Here is an 18,198-nt window from a genome sequence, read left to right as displayed (position 1 = left end):
ACCACCAGCGTATGAACCAAACACGTAAAGGATTTGCCAATTAGACATGACACTAACGGATTTCAAAATTGACAGTTCTCGGTAAAACAGTGATTATTTTGAAATACAAAAGCCTAAAATAATTATAAACGTTTAATTTTAAATAATACAAAACATATCACATAAATAATAATATTAATACATATTATATTATATATAATACTGTATATATATATATATATATATATATATATATATATATATATATATATATATATATATATATATATATACAATATTATATACATAATATATAGTATTAAATATATATACAAAAGGAACATTTTTATTCTCGAGAGAGGAAGAGAGAGAAAATATACCTTCTGTCTCTCTCTTACTTATTATCTTACATATGTAATGGTTTCACAGATTCACTCTCATGCAAATGTCCAACGCCGACCGTGCGTATAGAAGTATAACTTTAAAAATAAATCACAAAAACCATATACATGAAATAAAAAATCTACATTATACAATTGGTAAACTATCTTTTTATAAATGACATAGTTCGTATCATCATCGGACATATTACACGTGGAGAGAAATACCCCTTGCTCCAACTGATTATGCAGGGAAAGATCCAAGGAAAGAGAAGCATAGGGAGGCGTAGAATGTCATGGCTGCGCAACCTGAGAGTGTAGTATGGATGTACATCAAATGAACTTTTCAGAGCAAATGTCTCAAAAGTCCGAATAGCTATGATGATTGCCGTCCTCCACCGCGGAGATGGCACTTGAAGAAGAAGAAGTATCATCATCATAATTGGCTCCACAACCCATGGTGGGTCTTGGCCTGCTCAAGGATAAGTCTCCATTCTCTCCTATTCTTAGCCTTGGCTTTCAGTTTCGTACTCCCAACATTCTCAGGTCTTCCTCCACCTGATCCTTAATTCGTGCTCTGGGTCTGCCTCTCCTTCTCACTCCATCTATTCTTTGGTTATAAATATGTTCTGGCGGCTCCATCTCATAAATTCTCTCTATGTGACCTAACCACCGCAGCCGGTTTATTTTGATGGATCTAATACTATCAGGGTTGTTTTACAGGCGGTAAAGTTCAAAATTATAGCGTCTACGCCATAATCCGCCCTCCTGTGCTCCTCTATAGATAAGTTGGAGGATTTTACGTTCAAAGCATCTTAAACGTTCTTCATCGCTCTTTGTCATCGTCCATGTTTCCAACGCGTAGGTGAGGATGGGCTTGATAAGAGTTCTGTATATCACTAGTTTCGTTCATGTTGTAACTAGGCTTGTTGTTAATCTATAATTGGCTCTATTTGCTAGATATATCCATCTGTTAATTTCTGCACTTACTGCATTAGTCTGATTAATTTGTGAGCCTAGGTATATAAACTCTCTTACTCCTTCGAAAGTATATGTTCCGATCGTTAGATCGGGTTGTGCTGCTTTTATATAATTTGATACTTTCATATACTTCGTCTCACTAGTGTTAACCTCTAGTCCCATTCTTTTTGTTGCTGCTTCAAGCACCTTGACTGATTCGACCACGTCCGCCTTTCTTCTTGCAATAATGTCGATGTCATCGGCGTACGCTAGTAATTGTACGCTGCGATTAATAATAGTTCCTCTGGTTGTTATTCCAGATTCTCTTATCGCTTTCTCTAATGCAATATTAAATAGAAGTCTTGATAGGCTATCTCCTTTTCTAAGTCCTGTCTGAGACTGGAACGTTCTGGAAACTCCGTTCTGCACTCTAACTTTACACTCTACTCTTGGGAGGGTCGCTTTCACCAATTTTCTAAGTGTGCTGGTATGCTGAATTCTATCATGGCCTTGTACAGTGCGTTTCTTTCAACATTATCATAGGCACATCTAAAATCAACAAACAGGTGATGAGTATCAATGCCATACTCATAAGGTTTTTCAAACGCTTGCCTTAGAAGGAATACTTAATCGGTCGTTGATCTTTCTTTACGAAACCCACACTCATATTTTCCTATTATGTCTTCACAATATATCGATCGTCGGTCGTAAAGAATATATGCCAATATTTTGTATGTTACGTTTAGGAGGGTAATTCCTCTGTAGTTGTCACATATTGTTTGATCTCCTTCCTTGTGGATAGGTACAATTATACCTACATTCCAGTTTTCTGGCAACTTTATTTGCTTCCAGATCAGTTCTACCAGTCTACATATACAGTATGTCAGGTTTTTTTTCCATACTTTAAAATTTCTGAAGGAATGCCATCTGCCCCAGGAGCTTTGTTTTCTTTCAGTTTCTGTATAGCTTGGATGACTTCTACGTTTGTCGGGATTTTATCCTTCTCTCTTGCATCGTTAATGTCATCGAGTTGGATTTCTGATTCGTGGAGCCCTGTCTCACCTCTTATATTTGGCCTTTCCTCGAAGTTTTCTGCCCATCTTTCTAGTATCTGTTCCTGATCACCAATGATCTCCCCTGTTCTATTTCTAACGATTGATAATCTAGGTTTGAATTCTTTTCTGTTCTGGTTAATCCTCTTGTAGAACTTTCGCGTTTCTGCTTGTGCCTTATAGATCTCTAGTTCTCTTAGTTGGCTCTCTATATGCCCTTTCTCCTTTTTTTTAAGTATTCGTTTTTCTTCTCGTCTCAGCTGCCTATACTATTCCTCTGTTTGTCTCTTTCTTCGCCCTTGGAGTCTTCTATATGCCTGATTTTTTCTTTGCGTTACTTGTGCGCATTCCTCATCGTACCAGTCTGACCTTAATTTTTTACGTTTTTGCTTTCCGATAACTTCAGTTGCCACTTCTTCCAATATGGCTCTACACTGCCTTCGATAGTTGTTAATATTTCAACATCCGTGCAGCCGTGTCTATGTTCGCCCCGCGTCTTGCACGTACGTCTATCACGTCGCTGAAGTGTGTTTTGTCTAGTATTTCTAGAAAGTATAATTCCTTTGTTAGAGTAGGGGGCGTATCATACTTGTTGTAAATGGTAAGGGATCTGTTATCTAATAGGAGGTATTTGATCCAGGGAAAGGTGAGTGGAGAAGAAATGGGCAGTGTGAGGGATAGATCAGTGTTCTTTAATAGGCGGGTGAGTATTTGCGGGAATGGCCCTGTAACTGTGCGAGAGGGGTTAATAATGGGGTGATCAGATAAAGAGGTAGTAAGATGGTAAATGGGGTTGGAAGGATTACTGGACGTAGTGGAATCATATGATAGAAGCAGATATTATCTTCTGAGAGATACATAGTCTCGTTACTTTCGCAGTTAAATATTTCCTGTGGGCTGGAGCGAAAAGCTCCGAGGCATAGACAAAGAGCAGTATTTTGGATAAAATCTAATAGTTTTAGGTTAGATTTCGTGGCGGACAAGTAAATAAAGCAGCCGTAATCTATTTTGCATTCTCATCAGCACCCTAACAAAAGTGTAAAAAAGTTTTTATTAGGTTGAGTTGCTTAAGGCAGTAGCCTTTGATAAGATTTATGTTTGAAATTTAGTCTCGAATCAAAGATCATTCAGTATTACAGATACTTTAAAGAATCTGAGTTGCAGGAACTTAATCATAAATTGAAAAGTAATTTCGTTAAGGTTACAATGACATAAATTATTTAATATGAATTTTCTAGAAATTTGTAAAACTATTGCCGACCTACCCAGAGATTATGAGAATCGTTGCAAGGAACTTGGAAAACTTGCGTAAACTATTTGATGTACTCTATTGTATTTAAGGAAGAGTTTAATTTATCTTTTTTTAATGCAAAAAAAATGTAATTTTTGCCAGGATTTTACTAATGCCTCCGAAATAGAAAAACAACAACTTCAGGAAGAGTACAACCATATTGAAGTCAAAGAACTGAAAAGAAAAGAGAAGGACATGAATCAACATTTTGTATCATGTATCAAAACTAAGTGTGTATAAATTAACATCGTACAAGATTAAAACGAAAGCAATGTGCTTTATATGACACCAAGGTCTTTCTTAGAAAGGCGCAAATGAAGTGCGTTCATTTGTTTGGGCTTATTTGCAGTCTGTGAACGCAAAAAATACCAAAATGGTAGATGTTGTATTTTATACTGACAACTGTTTCTCGAAAAATAAAAACCGCTTCGTATTAGCTTTATACATTCATGCTGTTTCTGTTTTTGAAAATATTAGGTCCATCACCAATAAACTTTTAATTAGTGGTCACAGTTCCTTCAGTAGAGACCACGTTCATTCTGTTATAGAACGTTTCATTACCAAATTTTAAAATTTTCTTCAATTTACGTATCAATATGTAACATTGGTAAGACAAACAAAAAAGAATGGAAATTCATTGATTATACATAAAATGAGTTATGAGAATTTTTTTGATATAAACCAACTATCAATTGGTAAGGGGATGAAGGATTCTTTTAAGATGGAAGAAGTTGGTTTAGTCGGTCTCTAAAGAATATGCGTTTTAAAAGTTACTAAAGATAATCCTAGTCACTTGCTATACAAAATGTCGTAAAAAACAATAGAAATTTAATACCTTAAACTTTTTTCAAATCAAACGAGTTCCATCAGCACGTGACGTTACTCTAAAACAAGCTTATAAGAAAAAAGTAGGAATAAATGAAAAATGGAAAGAAAAAAAATGTAGCGGTAATGCCGCAATACTACACATATTATGTCCAAAAGTTTGGAATATTGGAATATTTCATCTTTTTATTGATTTTTATATATAAACTCTTCTGAATAGTTAAACAATATTTCATTTCATTTTGTTTAAATTCTCAACAATACTATATATACTATATATATACTATATATAATACTATATAATATATATATATAAACTCTTCTGAATAGTTAAACAATATTTCATTTTATTTTGTTTAAATTCTCAACAATACTAAATAAATTTCAAAACCAGATAAACGATATGCAAAAAAATTATTTATGCTCTTGGAGTGAAAAACTTACAATGTAAAACTTAGATTTAAAAATAAATTAGTATAGAAAAAAATAATTTTTATTAAAACTAATAATTAGTATTTTCTCCATTGGCCTGCATGCATGCATGTAGGCGATTCGGCATGCTGCCGATTAACTGATCGAGCTGGGCTTGCGAAATTCTCTTCCATTCTTCACGAGCACCATCTTTTAGTTCTCGAAGTCTAATAAGGGATATTGTTTCGCTTCTTGATGCGGGTTTAAGAATGTCCCAAGCATGTTAAATAACGTTCATGTCGGGTGAATTCGAGGGCCACTGTATTGTAGATATTCCTTCTTTTTTCAAAAAATGTTGTACTGCTGCTGTTCGATGAGGAGGTGCATTGTCATGCATAAACACAAATTCATCACCTACTGCCCCTCGGAATATACATACGACAGGATTTAAAACTTTTTCGATGTACACAGCACCAGTGACTCTTCTCTCCAGAACCAGCAGTGGCGTCCGTGTACCACATATAATATCACCCCAAACCATAATAATACTGCCACCTTCAAATGGGACACGCCACCCGGTTGGACTGCTTCTAGTCGGGCTTGTCATCCTAGGGCCCTCCAAACCAGTGTTCTTCGCGAATTAGATACCAAGCCAATTTTTGGCTCATCAGAGAACATCACGTTATTCCAGTTAACCCTACGTTAGGCGCGTGGTCTACGACTGTAGACCACATCTGTTTGAACGACGATTGTCTTGAGTTGGGATATACTATGAGGCTGTGACGTTCAGTAGCTATTAATAACACCGTAATCTATAAGTTCAGTATGTCCTTTGCAGCGAGCTAGTGAAGTGCTAATTTTTAAACACGTGTAAACACGATTGGTCTACGATTGTAGACCACGCGCTTAACAGTGTGAAATTATTTTTCGAGTGCCTACGTAGTGTTTTTATATAATAAACTTCATTAGGTAAGTGTTGTTTTTTCTTGAATTGTACTTCTCAGAAATGTATTCATATTTGTCAAATATTCAATTTTGTGTTTTTGCACAGATGTATGCATTTTTTGATACATAATTTTATAGTATATTTCTTGTTTGTTTCAGAGAAACATGTCTGACTCTAAGAAAAGGCGTACACAGAGTAGTACAGACCCAGCTGTATGGTTAAGACGGTTTGATTGAAGAGGAATCAAGTGGAGAAGAGAGCCCAGTAGATGAAAATGAGGAAGATGAAGATAAAGAAGAAAAAAATGAAAATATAGTGGAAAGAAGTAATCATGAGACTGACTTAGAACTAGAACTCACATCAAAAGAAGATGAATCACAAAGCGACGGTAAACAAATTGGTGATGGCAAATTTTACAAAGGTAAGGATATGACGACAGAGTGGAGAAAGGATTATGGTAATGTACAAGTGCGAACGCGTTCTCATAATCTTCTAACATACTTACCAGGACCAAAACGTGATGCCCTCAATGCAATGCTTGCAATTGACCTTCTTAAACTTTTTTTGTCTGACGCAATCTTTCGAATAATAGTTTGTTCAACGAATATATATATATATATATATATATATATATATATATATATATATATATATATATATATATATATATATTCAAATCATAAAAGAGCGATTTTGTAGGGAACGGGATGCTAGATTAACTCATGAAACGAAGATAAGAGCTTTGATAGGAATTTTATTTTTAATAGGAACACTGAGAAGTTCAAGAAAAAACACTCGCAAAGTATGGGATAATTCCAAAGGCAATGGAGTCGAATCATGTTACCTCGCTATGAACGAAAAACGGTTTAGATTTCTACTCCGTTGTTTAAGATTTGATGATATCAATACACGAACAGAAAGAAGGGAATTAGACAAATTAGCACCTATCAGAAATGTTTTCGAAATTTTCTTGGCTGATTTTCAAAATAATTTCATCCCTAGTGCGTATCTGACTATTGACGAGCAATTATTGGCTTTTAGAGGACGCTGCTCATTTAAGCAATATATACCCAATAAACCAGCGAAGTATGGGATTAAGATGTTTGCGCTGGTTGATGCAAAAACCTTTTACACTTTCAATCTCGAAACATATGTCGGAACTCAACCTGATGACCCGTAAAAGGTTAGCAATACTGCTGAAGATATTGTACTACGATTAGTGCAGCCAATAGAGGGAACTCATCGTAATATTACAGTCGATAATTGGTTCACCAGTATTCCATTGACCAGAAAATTGCTACATCAAAAAAAATTAACTTATCTCGGTACAATGCACAAGAATAAGCGCGAATAACATCCCTGCTGATCTAATGTTCTTGCCTAATAAAAAAAGAGGAGAGAAAACCTTTATCTTTGGTTTTCAGGAGGATATGACATTGGTGTCTTATTGTCCCAAAAGAAACAAGTCTGTTATTTTGGTATCTTCAATGCACCACGATAATGCCATTGATCCAAAAACAGGGGATTCCAAAAAACCTGATATCGTCACCCGATATAACAAAACAAAAATTGGTGTAGATTGTGTCGATCAGTTAATATCAGTTAATATCAGTAATATTTTTCGTCCTTTTGAATATATCGGGTATAAACGCTCTTTACGTATATAAAGGAAATCATCCCTTTGAAACCAAAGTCAAGAGAAGTGAGTTTATTGAGCAATTTGCTTGGGAATTGATCAAGCCTCCAATAGAGGCGAGGTCAACTAACACCTACGTGCCAGTAGAACTAAGAAGACGCGCGCATCCTCTTCTTGGAATTGAAGCCCCGCCTGCTCCACCGGCAAAACCAGAAAATTACGTAGGACGTTGTCATATTTGTCCTCGAGCCTGCAACAAATCTACAAGAAAAGCTTGTGTAAAATGCAACTATTACGCATGCAAACAACACATGGCAGATATGTGCACTAGCTGTTTGACCGACTAAATATATACTTATTTTGTGATCACTTTCATGACTTTCAAATGATTTTTTTTTGTCAATTTTGTAATATTAGGTAAGCTTAGTATGTATTAGTATTAGAAAATTACATTTGGTTTAATTTTAGCGCACTAAGAATGTTGGTGTTCAAAACTTATCCCAGAAGAATAAAGGTGGAAAAACATGCTTTCCGTTTTTTTTTAAATAACTACACACAAATATATGTATATTAATTAAAATTAATTTTATGTTAAAACATATGTATAAAAAAATCTATTTTTAATATCCTTTTAAAAATGTATCACATCAGATGTCAATTAATAATAAAAGAAAATGGTCTACATGTAGACCACGCGCCCAAGGCCGCTACAAAATACCACGCGCCTAACGTAGGGTTAAGACCATGATGCACCATTTCTCTAGTCCATTGCAACCTTACTATTTTGTGTTGGTAAGTTAATTTAGGAACACGTAGCGGTCTTCTACGATACAAATTTACCGCATTTAGTCTGCGTGTTATTGTTTGCCGTGAAATATTCAGTCCTTGAAGCCTAAAAATTTCTCTGGATATACTAATTGTAGATTCCAGACGATTTCTACGAGCCATCAATGTTATTTGCCGGTCTTGTGCTGCTGTTCATCGACTTCTACCACTTCTGGGGCGATCCTTGACGTCATTTGTATCTTGAAATTTTCGATACAGCACTCTGAGTAACATCAACAATATTCGCGATATAACTTTGACTAAAGCCCTGTTGTAACAAGGCAATTACCCTAGATCTATCAAAATGAGATATCACGTTTCTAGGCATTTTTAAACGGCTTAATTTTTAAATACGCTAATCAGTTAAATGTGAACAAAATCATACAAAAACGATTCAAATTTTTCACTATTTTCATTTAAAAACGCCCTAGAATAAATATCAACAACAGTTTTAAAACCACCATAGGCGTAGATATAATATTATTTGTACGTATTCCAAACTTTTGGACATGTGTGTATATATAGTAATTTTTACGCTAACTTGTAGAAACTTCATTTTTTTTTAATGGCAGTCCAAATTTTTTATTTTTGTATACTGATATAGTATTACAGCTGCGATTTTTTTTTTTCACTCTTTTGTTATTTAATCTCTAATAAGACATTTTAACTATTCCGTTTTATTGTCCCTTGTTTTTGTATACAAAACGATATAAGATATTTTTAGAAAAAAGTATTATAACTCAAAAATGGGGATGAAAAATATAAGTTGAGAGTGGTATATGGATCGGATGAAAAACTTATATTGTCATTTACTACTGTAAGCCTTAATTATTATGACAAAAGGATTTACTACTGTAAGCCTTAATTATTATGACAAAAGGATATTTAATAATGCAATAACCAATCTCAATATTTAATTGCCTGTTCTGAAAACTTAACGTTTTTAAAATATCACACTAGTATTCCCAATCAACGATATGCATACCGTTCTTCAGTTTAATAATGTAAATCAAGGGCATTGATTAACCACCCACCAATGGGTGGTTTATAATTAATGTCAAGGGCTAATAATATTAAGATCACTTGAAATTTTTAATGTTTAGTTTTAAACACTTTCGCTATCTGACTTCAAAACACCAATTGAGTTGGAATATTTTAAAAAAGGGAAAAAGACAGAAATCTTTTATTGCCTCAAAGTAAATTTAATAAAAACTACATGGTTTATGAAAAACTCTCTATTTTGAATAGGGTTGAAATTAGAAATAAAAAAAACAGCCACAAGATGTCGCCACAGACCTTGGTAGACTTTTTACGCGAAAGGTGTCGCTGGCTGTAGAGTATCATTTTAAAAAATACTAATAAAACAAATCCACATAATATGTGTATTAGTAATATTATAATTAATTGTCACTAGTATACCAATACTTACCTTGTTTAAAATTTCCTTAAAGTCTTTTATTAAATGAATATCCTTATTTTTAGAATCTTTGTGTGTCATTAAAACAAATCTGCTATGAACATCCCATTGATCTAGTTCCGCTAGTGCTTGTCTAATTATTATTTCACTAGCAGCTTTTTTGGATATAGCCTAAGAATAGATACAAATATACAATAATTTTCATTGATAACATTTCATTTATTATTTTTTTAAATTTTTTGTGAAACACTAAATTAATCACTCGTATTACCTGTAATTCTTTTAGATTCTCTTGTATTTTCTCCGAAACGTTTAAAAAGTCATTTAATGTCAGCTGGTCTACCAATTTAGGTTCCAATTCCAAAATACTAAAAGTGTCTAACCAGTGCTTCTCTGTAAAGTCTTCTCCTTTGACGTATTTTAAAGAGGGAGCTATCACCTTAAATTTACACCATCATACCGTTATTTAAATCATAAAAAGGACAAAAAAAAATAGATTTACTATTTTTTTATTGAGAAAAAATATTAATGAAATGTACCGTTATACAATAAAAGTATTATGTAATAAATGATAAAACAAACATATAACTGTAAAGGTCACTTTTTTTTTTAATAGATGTTTTAAATAATAAACTCATGGACAAAAATATCGTATATTTTGGAATTTTCTAATTTTTTTTTTTCAAAATAAATTCTGGTCAATCAAGTCGTTTATTGTAAAGAGTTTTGGACAATCATAAATTTTTATGAGAAGAAAATTGCGAAAAAAGAAGTGCTTAGTATTAAGTAAGTCAGGTTATTTTACTCTAAACTTAAATACCAATTTAAATGGCTTAAACAAGTCTTTTTAACTAGAAGAAGTGCATGATTAGAAACGAGTATTGCCCCACTAGCTTTTATTACTTCTTACATCCTTCTCAGCATGCTTGCATGTAAATTTTGAACATATCCTTGGAAAATTGCAGTCCATTCCTCCTATGCAGCAAGCTAAAGCTGCTCTATCGTATTTGAAATATGATTTAGTTGTCATATGCGGCGTTTTAGCTAATTGCTTTATTGGATTTAAATCCGAGCCAAATCGTCGCCAATCCAATCTTAGAATTTGGACCTCATCAAGATAATTACTCACAATGCCAGAGGCATGTGGTCGAGCATTATCGTGCATTAACATGAATCTGTCGTTTCCAATGGAACCGACATATGGCAAAACATGATCTTGCAGGATGTTTTAAACGTAAGAGTCACCAGTCGTCCGTCCAATCACTTCCATAAGTGGTACCTACCAACTAATACCTTCCCTAAGAATTATGCCAATTACGATACATTAACTCCGATTGTCAGCGGTATTGCAGTTCAATAGTCTAGCCGATCAGCAGTTTCGACACATATTGCAGACAGGTCGTCATCAATTAATTTCTTATAAATACTGTAAATTTTTATTCTAAAGTCAGTTGTAATTTAATTAAATAAAGTGCTGTTACTTTGTTAGTTGTACCTTTAAAAGGGCCTTTTTAAAAAGTACCTTTGGAAGTCACAACCCTTAAGTTGCCACAACTTCCAAAACTAAAGGTCTGGGCGAAATTTCAGGTGGCGAATCGTTCTCGAACTCCTCTGTAAACGTGGTTTCGACCATCTGGCTTCTATAATACGATTCTGGTCTCATCAGTAAAAAAAAAATTCTTCCAGTTGTCGATATTTCACTGAAAATGTCTTCTTGCAAATTTTAAACGAATTGCTTTATGATTTTGGAGAAGACGTGAAATTTTGGCAGGACGTCTGTGCTTTAAGTTTGATTATTTTAATTTCGTCTAACTGTTTCTAAACTAACATTAACTTGTCTTACAACCAGTTGATCATTTCTGAAGTTTATCAATGTTAATGAGCGATTTTGTGTAGAATTAAGAACCAAAAAACGGTCATCAGTTGCAGCTGTGCACCTTGTACGTATGTGACCAGGACTTCGTACACATTTTCCTGTTTCACGTTACCTTGTTAAAGTATTCGATACTGTGGATTGACTTCTTTTAAGACGTTGTGCGATCTCTTTTTGTGTACATATATCCTTCCTCGTACAAAATTACAATCTGAGCTACTTGGGCTTCATCGCAGTTTCGAATTGGTGGCATTATTGTTTTAAACTTAGTTAAACCAAAACAATATTTAATTAAACTTAATTAATTAAACTAAAAATAACCGAAAGAAGGTTTTTTATGATAAACGCTGAATAAACGTCATAATTAACGTCACAATGGTTTAAAGGAGTTGGATATATCAGCCTACTATATTATAAATATAATCAGTAATCAAAAATTATTTTGAAATAATAGTGACTAAAAAAAAATTGGAAAATTCCAAAATCTTCGATATTTTTATCCATGAGTGTACTAGAATATTTTGCAAAACAAAATTGGACTCTAATTAGAAAAATATTTGGAAAAATATCTCTAAAAATATGTCTGTAAAAGCATCTACATTTGTATGAGAGAGACGTCATTCTCATTTTTGGAAAAAAAAATTGTGTGGAAACTTCAGTAATAATAATTGACTTATCCTTTCTCTCAAATAGATCGGAAATATTAATAAAAAAATTAACATACTTAAAAATACCAAGCATATTTTTTTTTTCTTCTGCATTTCCTTGATTATAACTTTAAAACGATTTATTTTGGAGTCAAGAAATAACAGCGATACATCAATTTTCTATAAGACACAACTGATTAAAAATGGTCTAATTAAATACCCTTACTGCAACATAGCAATAAATACAAAAAAAAAGGAAGAGAACCAAGACTTGATGTTTTTAAACCCGTTAAATTGCACTAACGACCTTTATAATTCGCTTTGAAAATTTTTATAACATACTAAAACAGTACACTAAATTCCATAAAAATCGTTTTAATAGAATTCGCATGCTATTTTTCAATCTAAATTTTCTTTTTGAAATTAAAATTTTATAAAATTTTGCACCATAAGAGCTATGGTCTGTTTTTTAACCAGGAGGAGTAATTCAAATTTTCCGCGCCGTAATTCTTGTTTCTAATTGGTCCAAATGCAGGCAAGTTTACTCCACTAAATTATGACATTTTGACACTAATGACATTTGTGAAATTTTAAAATTAAAAAATTTATATCGACAATTTTTTGTATTTTCTGCGGTATTCCTTACATTTTTTAGATCTTTCGTTTGTATTAATATAAAAACAGTTCTTTTCAGAACTATTTAGCGACATATTTGTGTTATTAAGATAACAATATGGATTCAATTAATTTTTCTCCACCAAAAAAACGCCAAGTACATTTGGCTCATTTATCTACAAATGAGAAACAATGTATTATAAACATGTATAAACAAATCAGAAGTGATAATTCTGGACTGAAAATAACAGCCATGGTAGCAAAAATAAAACAGGCAACAGGTTAGTTTTGCAGAATAGTTATAGTTAAAATCAAGACTTACTAAAGTAATGTGCTAATTTTAGGTGTTGCGAATTCAACTATTTACCGAACAATTAAAGAATATAAGCAGATTGGAGCAGTAAGATGTTCTAAAAAGATTGACGGTCGACCTATCCTTGCAATATACGATGAGAGTTAAAACATCTGTGTTTGTATGACAGATAAGTACACAGCTTTTTTTTCAAGAATGAAATGCCCACTTTAAATAAAATTTTATAGATTTTAGATATAATTTTATTACGAATATATCGCTTTCGTATACTTTCCGGGCGATTTTCTTCTACAATGTGATAAATAAACTCTAAAAATTCTTCAACTTCTTCATAACAGTCTAACATTTTTTTATTGTAATTAGAAAAACTAAATAATATAGATTGGAAGTGAATTGAAAAAAATTATTATTCAAACATGAACAAACAAAATTAGGTTAGAATCGATGTGTGAGGTTGTCCAATACTGATTACTGGATTACCGCAAGACCGAGATAAGCAACCAAAAAAGAAGATGTATTTGGTGACTTTTCTATTAATTTTCTTGGGTGTGAATCTGTCTTTTTAGTTTACTCCTCCTGGTTAAAAAACAGAGTATAGTACGTATAGAATTGTGCCATTTTTTTACATATAAAAAAGCACTTCACCTATCCACACCACCTAAGCACACCATCTAACGTACTTTATTGAAATGAAATCTTTTAAAATTATAAACAATTTTTTGGGTTGTAAATAAAAAGAATGTCTGGATAACTATAAGCTTAAGTTTAATTCAGAAGACGCGATGGAAAGGATTCGGCAAAAGACTTCTTAAAAAAAAAGTTTAATTACGAGCAGGGGTTCAAGAGATTCAACCGGTCAAAGTTGACTAGCACTTAAACCATTACCTTTTTCTTTCCGAGATCTTGTAATACCCTCAAGATATTTATAACATATATTATAATCATAAAACCGATCAGTATTAGGCGTGAAAAATAAAAAAAATACTACGTTGACAAAAATGGAATTTCGATTCTATTCGCTTCAATTTGATTCGATTCGTTTTCCCTTAAGTTAACTCTTCCATTGTAAATCCGTTCTTTGGTGCCTCTGTGAATATTACTCTGAAGGTTTCCGTTAAGAAAAGAGCTGTTGTAAATTATATTCTGCATTTGTCTTCTATCTTAAAGAAGATGTTTCCTTTTAGTTTCCCTGTTGTTTTCCACAATTTTGTATAGCTCTTTCTAGCACCTTCTCTTTTCACTGTTTAATTTTCTGGCTCATTTTTTCTTTAAAGCTTTTGTTCTTTTTGTCTCCTCTTCTACTACTTCTCGGTTCTTCATTCTGACACTGGTAACTTATCTTCTTAGTTCATTGTAATTTCTTCTTATAAATTCCACTTTATGCCTCCATCAGTATGAGCGAGTACTTATTATTTTTCTACTCATGCAACACCTCTTTGCTAGCTCTTTTATTTTTTTTTGTATCCCTCTTCAAAATTATTTGGGTGTTGTCTTCTGGCGACTGTTACCCTTTTCTTAAATTTTATTTGTCAATGTATTTAATTCGTATTTCATTATTAACAGACTATGACTTGATAAATATTCAAGATACGTCTAGAACAAAACTAAAATAATTAAAGCTACAAGATATAAAAATGTGTTTAATATGCCATAAAAATAGTTTACCTCATATTTATGAATTTCTTGTAAAATTCTTGTAACCAGGGAGCTGTTATCCATTTTGCCTAATTTTTCCCTCCACTCCTTTAAAAAATCTTCTAGTTTAAAAATTTTCTTCCTAAATACTATCCACGATTCACAGCTAAGTTCTTGAAATCCTGTTAAGAAAATTGATAAATTAGATTTTTAAAATATTTATATTTTCTAGTCGTTAGAGACGAAAATGTCACTAAATCCCTAAAAATTATACAAATAATCTGATTTTTGCTGAGAGTATTAATTTTGGGATCCCAAAAAAGATGCAAAAAAGTGTACAACTTTTACCCCTGGATTCTATCCATATAGGGATCGGTGTTATGAGGTTTTTTCCTTGTGATTTACTATGGAATCACTAACAGGAGAATTTTACCGTCATCATTGCCTGTGGTTGTTTTTTTAAAGATAAATCACATGCTGTGATTTATTTGACGGATATTCTTAAGTTAAAGTTGATCAACTAAGCAATATTGGCAATACGATTGTCAAATCTTGTTGACTTATAATTTCGTAGATATTTCTTTTTCAAAACGAAAACGAAAATTACATTAAATTTAAAAGAGAAGATATTTTAAATATTATACGTTTAATACTCAACAAAAACAACAACTTTCCCTACTAAATATACTATTTAAAACTTTATAAAAAATAAACAATTACTACTATATAAAATAAATACTACGGGGCTTACCTGTATAAAAATCTTCAAAAACGGACCAAGTATTTTCTTCACTTGCAAGTTTATCTTCAATATCTTTTAAAAACGTCAACGGAGGGGGTTCTAAATTAAACTTTGTGAAGTCAGCTCTATAAATACACATTTTATTATCACAACATACTTATAAACATATTAGGGTCAAATTCAAATTTAGTGATGAAGAAGAATTGAAAGAAATGAATAGAAAAATTATGATAAAAGATATAGTGATATTCCAAAATTTATTTGACATTAGCTTAAAATAGCTGAGAATTAAGCTAAAAGACAAGACAAAACATTAGTCACGTAATAATATAAATAACATTTAAAAGTCTTGGCTCCCCTCTAAATTAAGGTAGATATTTTTATTTTAACTTTATTTTATTAGAAAAATAGATTTTTAATACACAAACATGTTAACTAAGCTTTATAATACCACAGAAAAGAATAATAATTATCTTTTGATCACAACTCTTACATAGAACTACGGTGAAATTATTGAGGTGGCTAAGACTTTTAAGGATATTATTTAGTAAGATTTAGTAGGGAAGAGGATACTGTAACTCCCTTAGAATCTTACAATATTAGAACACAACAATTACTGGTTTCCAAAAACATATTAATAGACCAGTAAATGGACGTAAAATACTACGACTCCCTGTAATTTTCCGTGTCACCACCTAATTACATGAAAAATTGGATTAAGATTCTACTTACCCTCCACTTCATTTTTTGAATTGTGCCTTTGGTTGCTTTTTATTTTTTAGGGGTCAAAACTTCCCCAATTAAAACAAATTTTATAATTGTGAATTAAAGCGGGTTATTAATTTAAATCATCTTTTAATAAAGTGAATGAATGTTAATTAAGATTAAACAACATAGCTTAATATTTTATTATAGTTGAACCCCTAAATATGCCCGCTAGATTAGCTATAATTAAAACAATTTTATTAAATATCTTGTTTACACGTATTTGCATAAAAATCTGAATTTAGGTTATAAGTACCCTCCACTTCAAAATTAGACTTGTGCCGTTGGTTGCTTCTAATTTTTTAGGGGTGAAAACAACCCCTATTAAAAAATTATATAATTGTAAATGCAAACAATTTTTAATTATTTAATCGTATCGATGGCGTCACGACAAAAAGGCATAAGCGAAAAAATTTATAAATTTATGTTTTTTTATCAAAATAAAATACATTTTACGTAGTATCGACTATTAAAATGACGCAGCTGTAAAAAATTCCAACTCGACTAAAACAAGCTTTGAATTTTCTAACCGCCAAACGAATTTCTTAAAAGATGAGACACCGAAATCAGTAAGCGACAAGATCCGTAGTGGAAGGTGGTGCTTACGTCTTGGGTCTGAAAACGTGGTTATATCAATAAGGTAAACAATAATTTGAAATATTATTAATATTTAATGTTTTGTTAAGCGTTTAGTTAGATTATTTATCTTGAGAATTCATAATATACCATAAGAATGTCCAATTTTACCGACTGTCGGTTAGGCCTTTTCAGAAAAAATTTTTTCGTTTATCTAACCACCATTTGGCCATTTAAAATACACTATGACTTATATTTGCCATAAAAAAGTTACTACTTAACCGACTTAAATAAGGTTTGAACCTAAATAAAATATATATTGACTTTGTTGTATAGTTTTCTTTTTTTTTAATTTTAAAGTTATATTTTGGTAGTAATATTATTTTAAAAAACTAACATTTGAATGGCGCTTACTTCTTTTTTTAATGGTTTTTAGAATGGTTTCTCGGGGGCATAAAATAATGAATCTTGCATTGCAATCCATTTGGGAATGTGCAGGAATCCAGCGGAAATAATAAAAACCATGGTTCATTTTCCACTGAAAATGAGGTCCTCAATGAAGCGCTAAAGCATGATATTCTTTTAGAGCCTGTACTAAAAGACCATGAACAAGAACTCCAAATGCCTAGTTCTGTTCTAGATGATGATGCCATTGTGGATTTCAGTTTTCCTCGAGTCTAAATTTGAATATTGACAGCCGTTTATTTTCGAATATTGATAAAACTGCCGAAGAAGAGACTGATTTATTAACCTGTGATAAAAAGCTTGTACCTTACTCAGATACTGATGACACTGATGATAGTAGTAATATTGCCGCAATAGTATTTAGTTCATTAGTTGATGATAAGATAGGTTGTAATGATTTTATACAACAAAATGATTCTTTAAACTCCGAATCAGATTCATCATCCTTGACAGTATTTTTTAAAAATGAGACTGAAATTGACAGCATTAGTTCTAGCTCACTACGTTCTAGCTCATCAACTGGTTCAATTTTCTGTTATATTATATTAATTTTAATTTGCATTTTATTTCTATTAGTTTTATAATACAACTTACTTAGTTATCAATGTAGAAAAAATGGTACGTTTTAATAGTTTTTGTTGTTTTTTACTTAATATAACGTGATAATTATATTAACTTTTATTTTTGTATTTTTTTACACCAATATAACTCTAAGAAACTCATAAATATATTATTGTGTATTGTTTAATTTGTATTATTTTTACTTAATTGTTATGCTTTAAAATGAAAAGATCTATTCTCCATTTTTGTTGTAATTCCGTAAAATTAAAAGGCGTACAAGTTCC

General features: G+C 32.0%; 1 protein-coding gene across 1 annotated transcript in view; it reads right to left on the bottom strand.

Moving 5' to 3' along the window:
- The window catches only part of btv (dynein cytoplasmic heavy chain beethoven), a 344,345-nt gene that overhangs the window by 237,743 nt on the left and 88,404 nt on the right, over positions 1-18,198 (bottom strand). The window contains exons 16-19 of the mRNA XM_072524490.1: positions 15,557-15,672; positions 14,836-14,987; positions 9,994-10,161; positions 9,735-9,893 (exon numbers count right to left, since the gene is read on the bottom strand). Coding sequence (XP_072380591.1) covers positions 9,735-9,893; positions 9,994-10,161; positions 14,836-14,987; positions 15,557-15,672 — 595 coding nt within the window. The remainder of the gene's footprint in view (positions 1-9,734; positions 9,894-9,993; positions 10,162-14,835; positions 14,988-15,556; positions 15,673-18,198) is intronic.

Source organism: Diabrotica undecimpunctata, chromosome 3, assembly GCF_040954645.1.
Source record: "Diabrotica undecimpunctata isolate CICGRU chromosome 3, icDiaUnde3, whole genome shotgun sequence".
NCBI lineage: Eukaryota > Metazoa > Arthropoda > Insecta > Coleoptera > Chrysomelidae > Diabrotica > Diabrotica undecimpunctata.
This window is presented reverse-complemented; position numbering and strand designations above follow the sequence as displayed.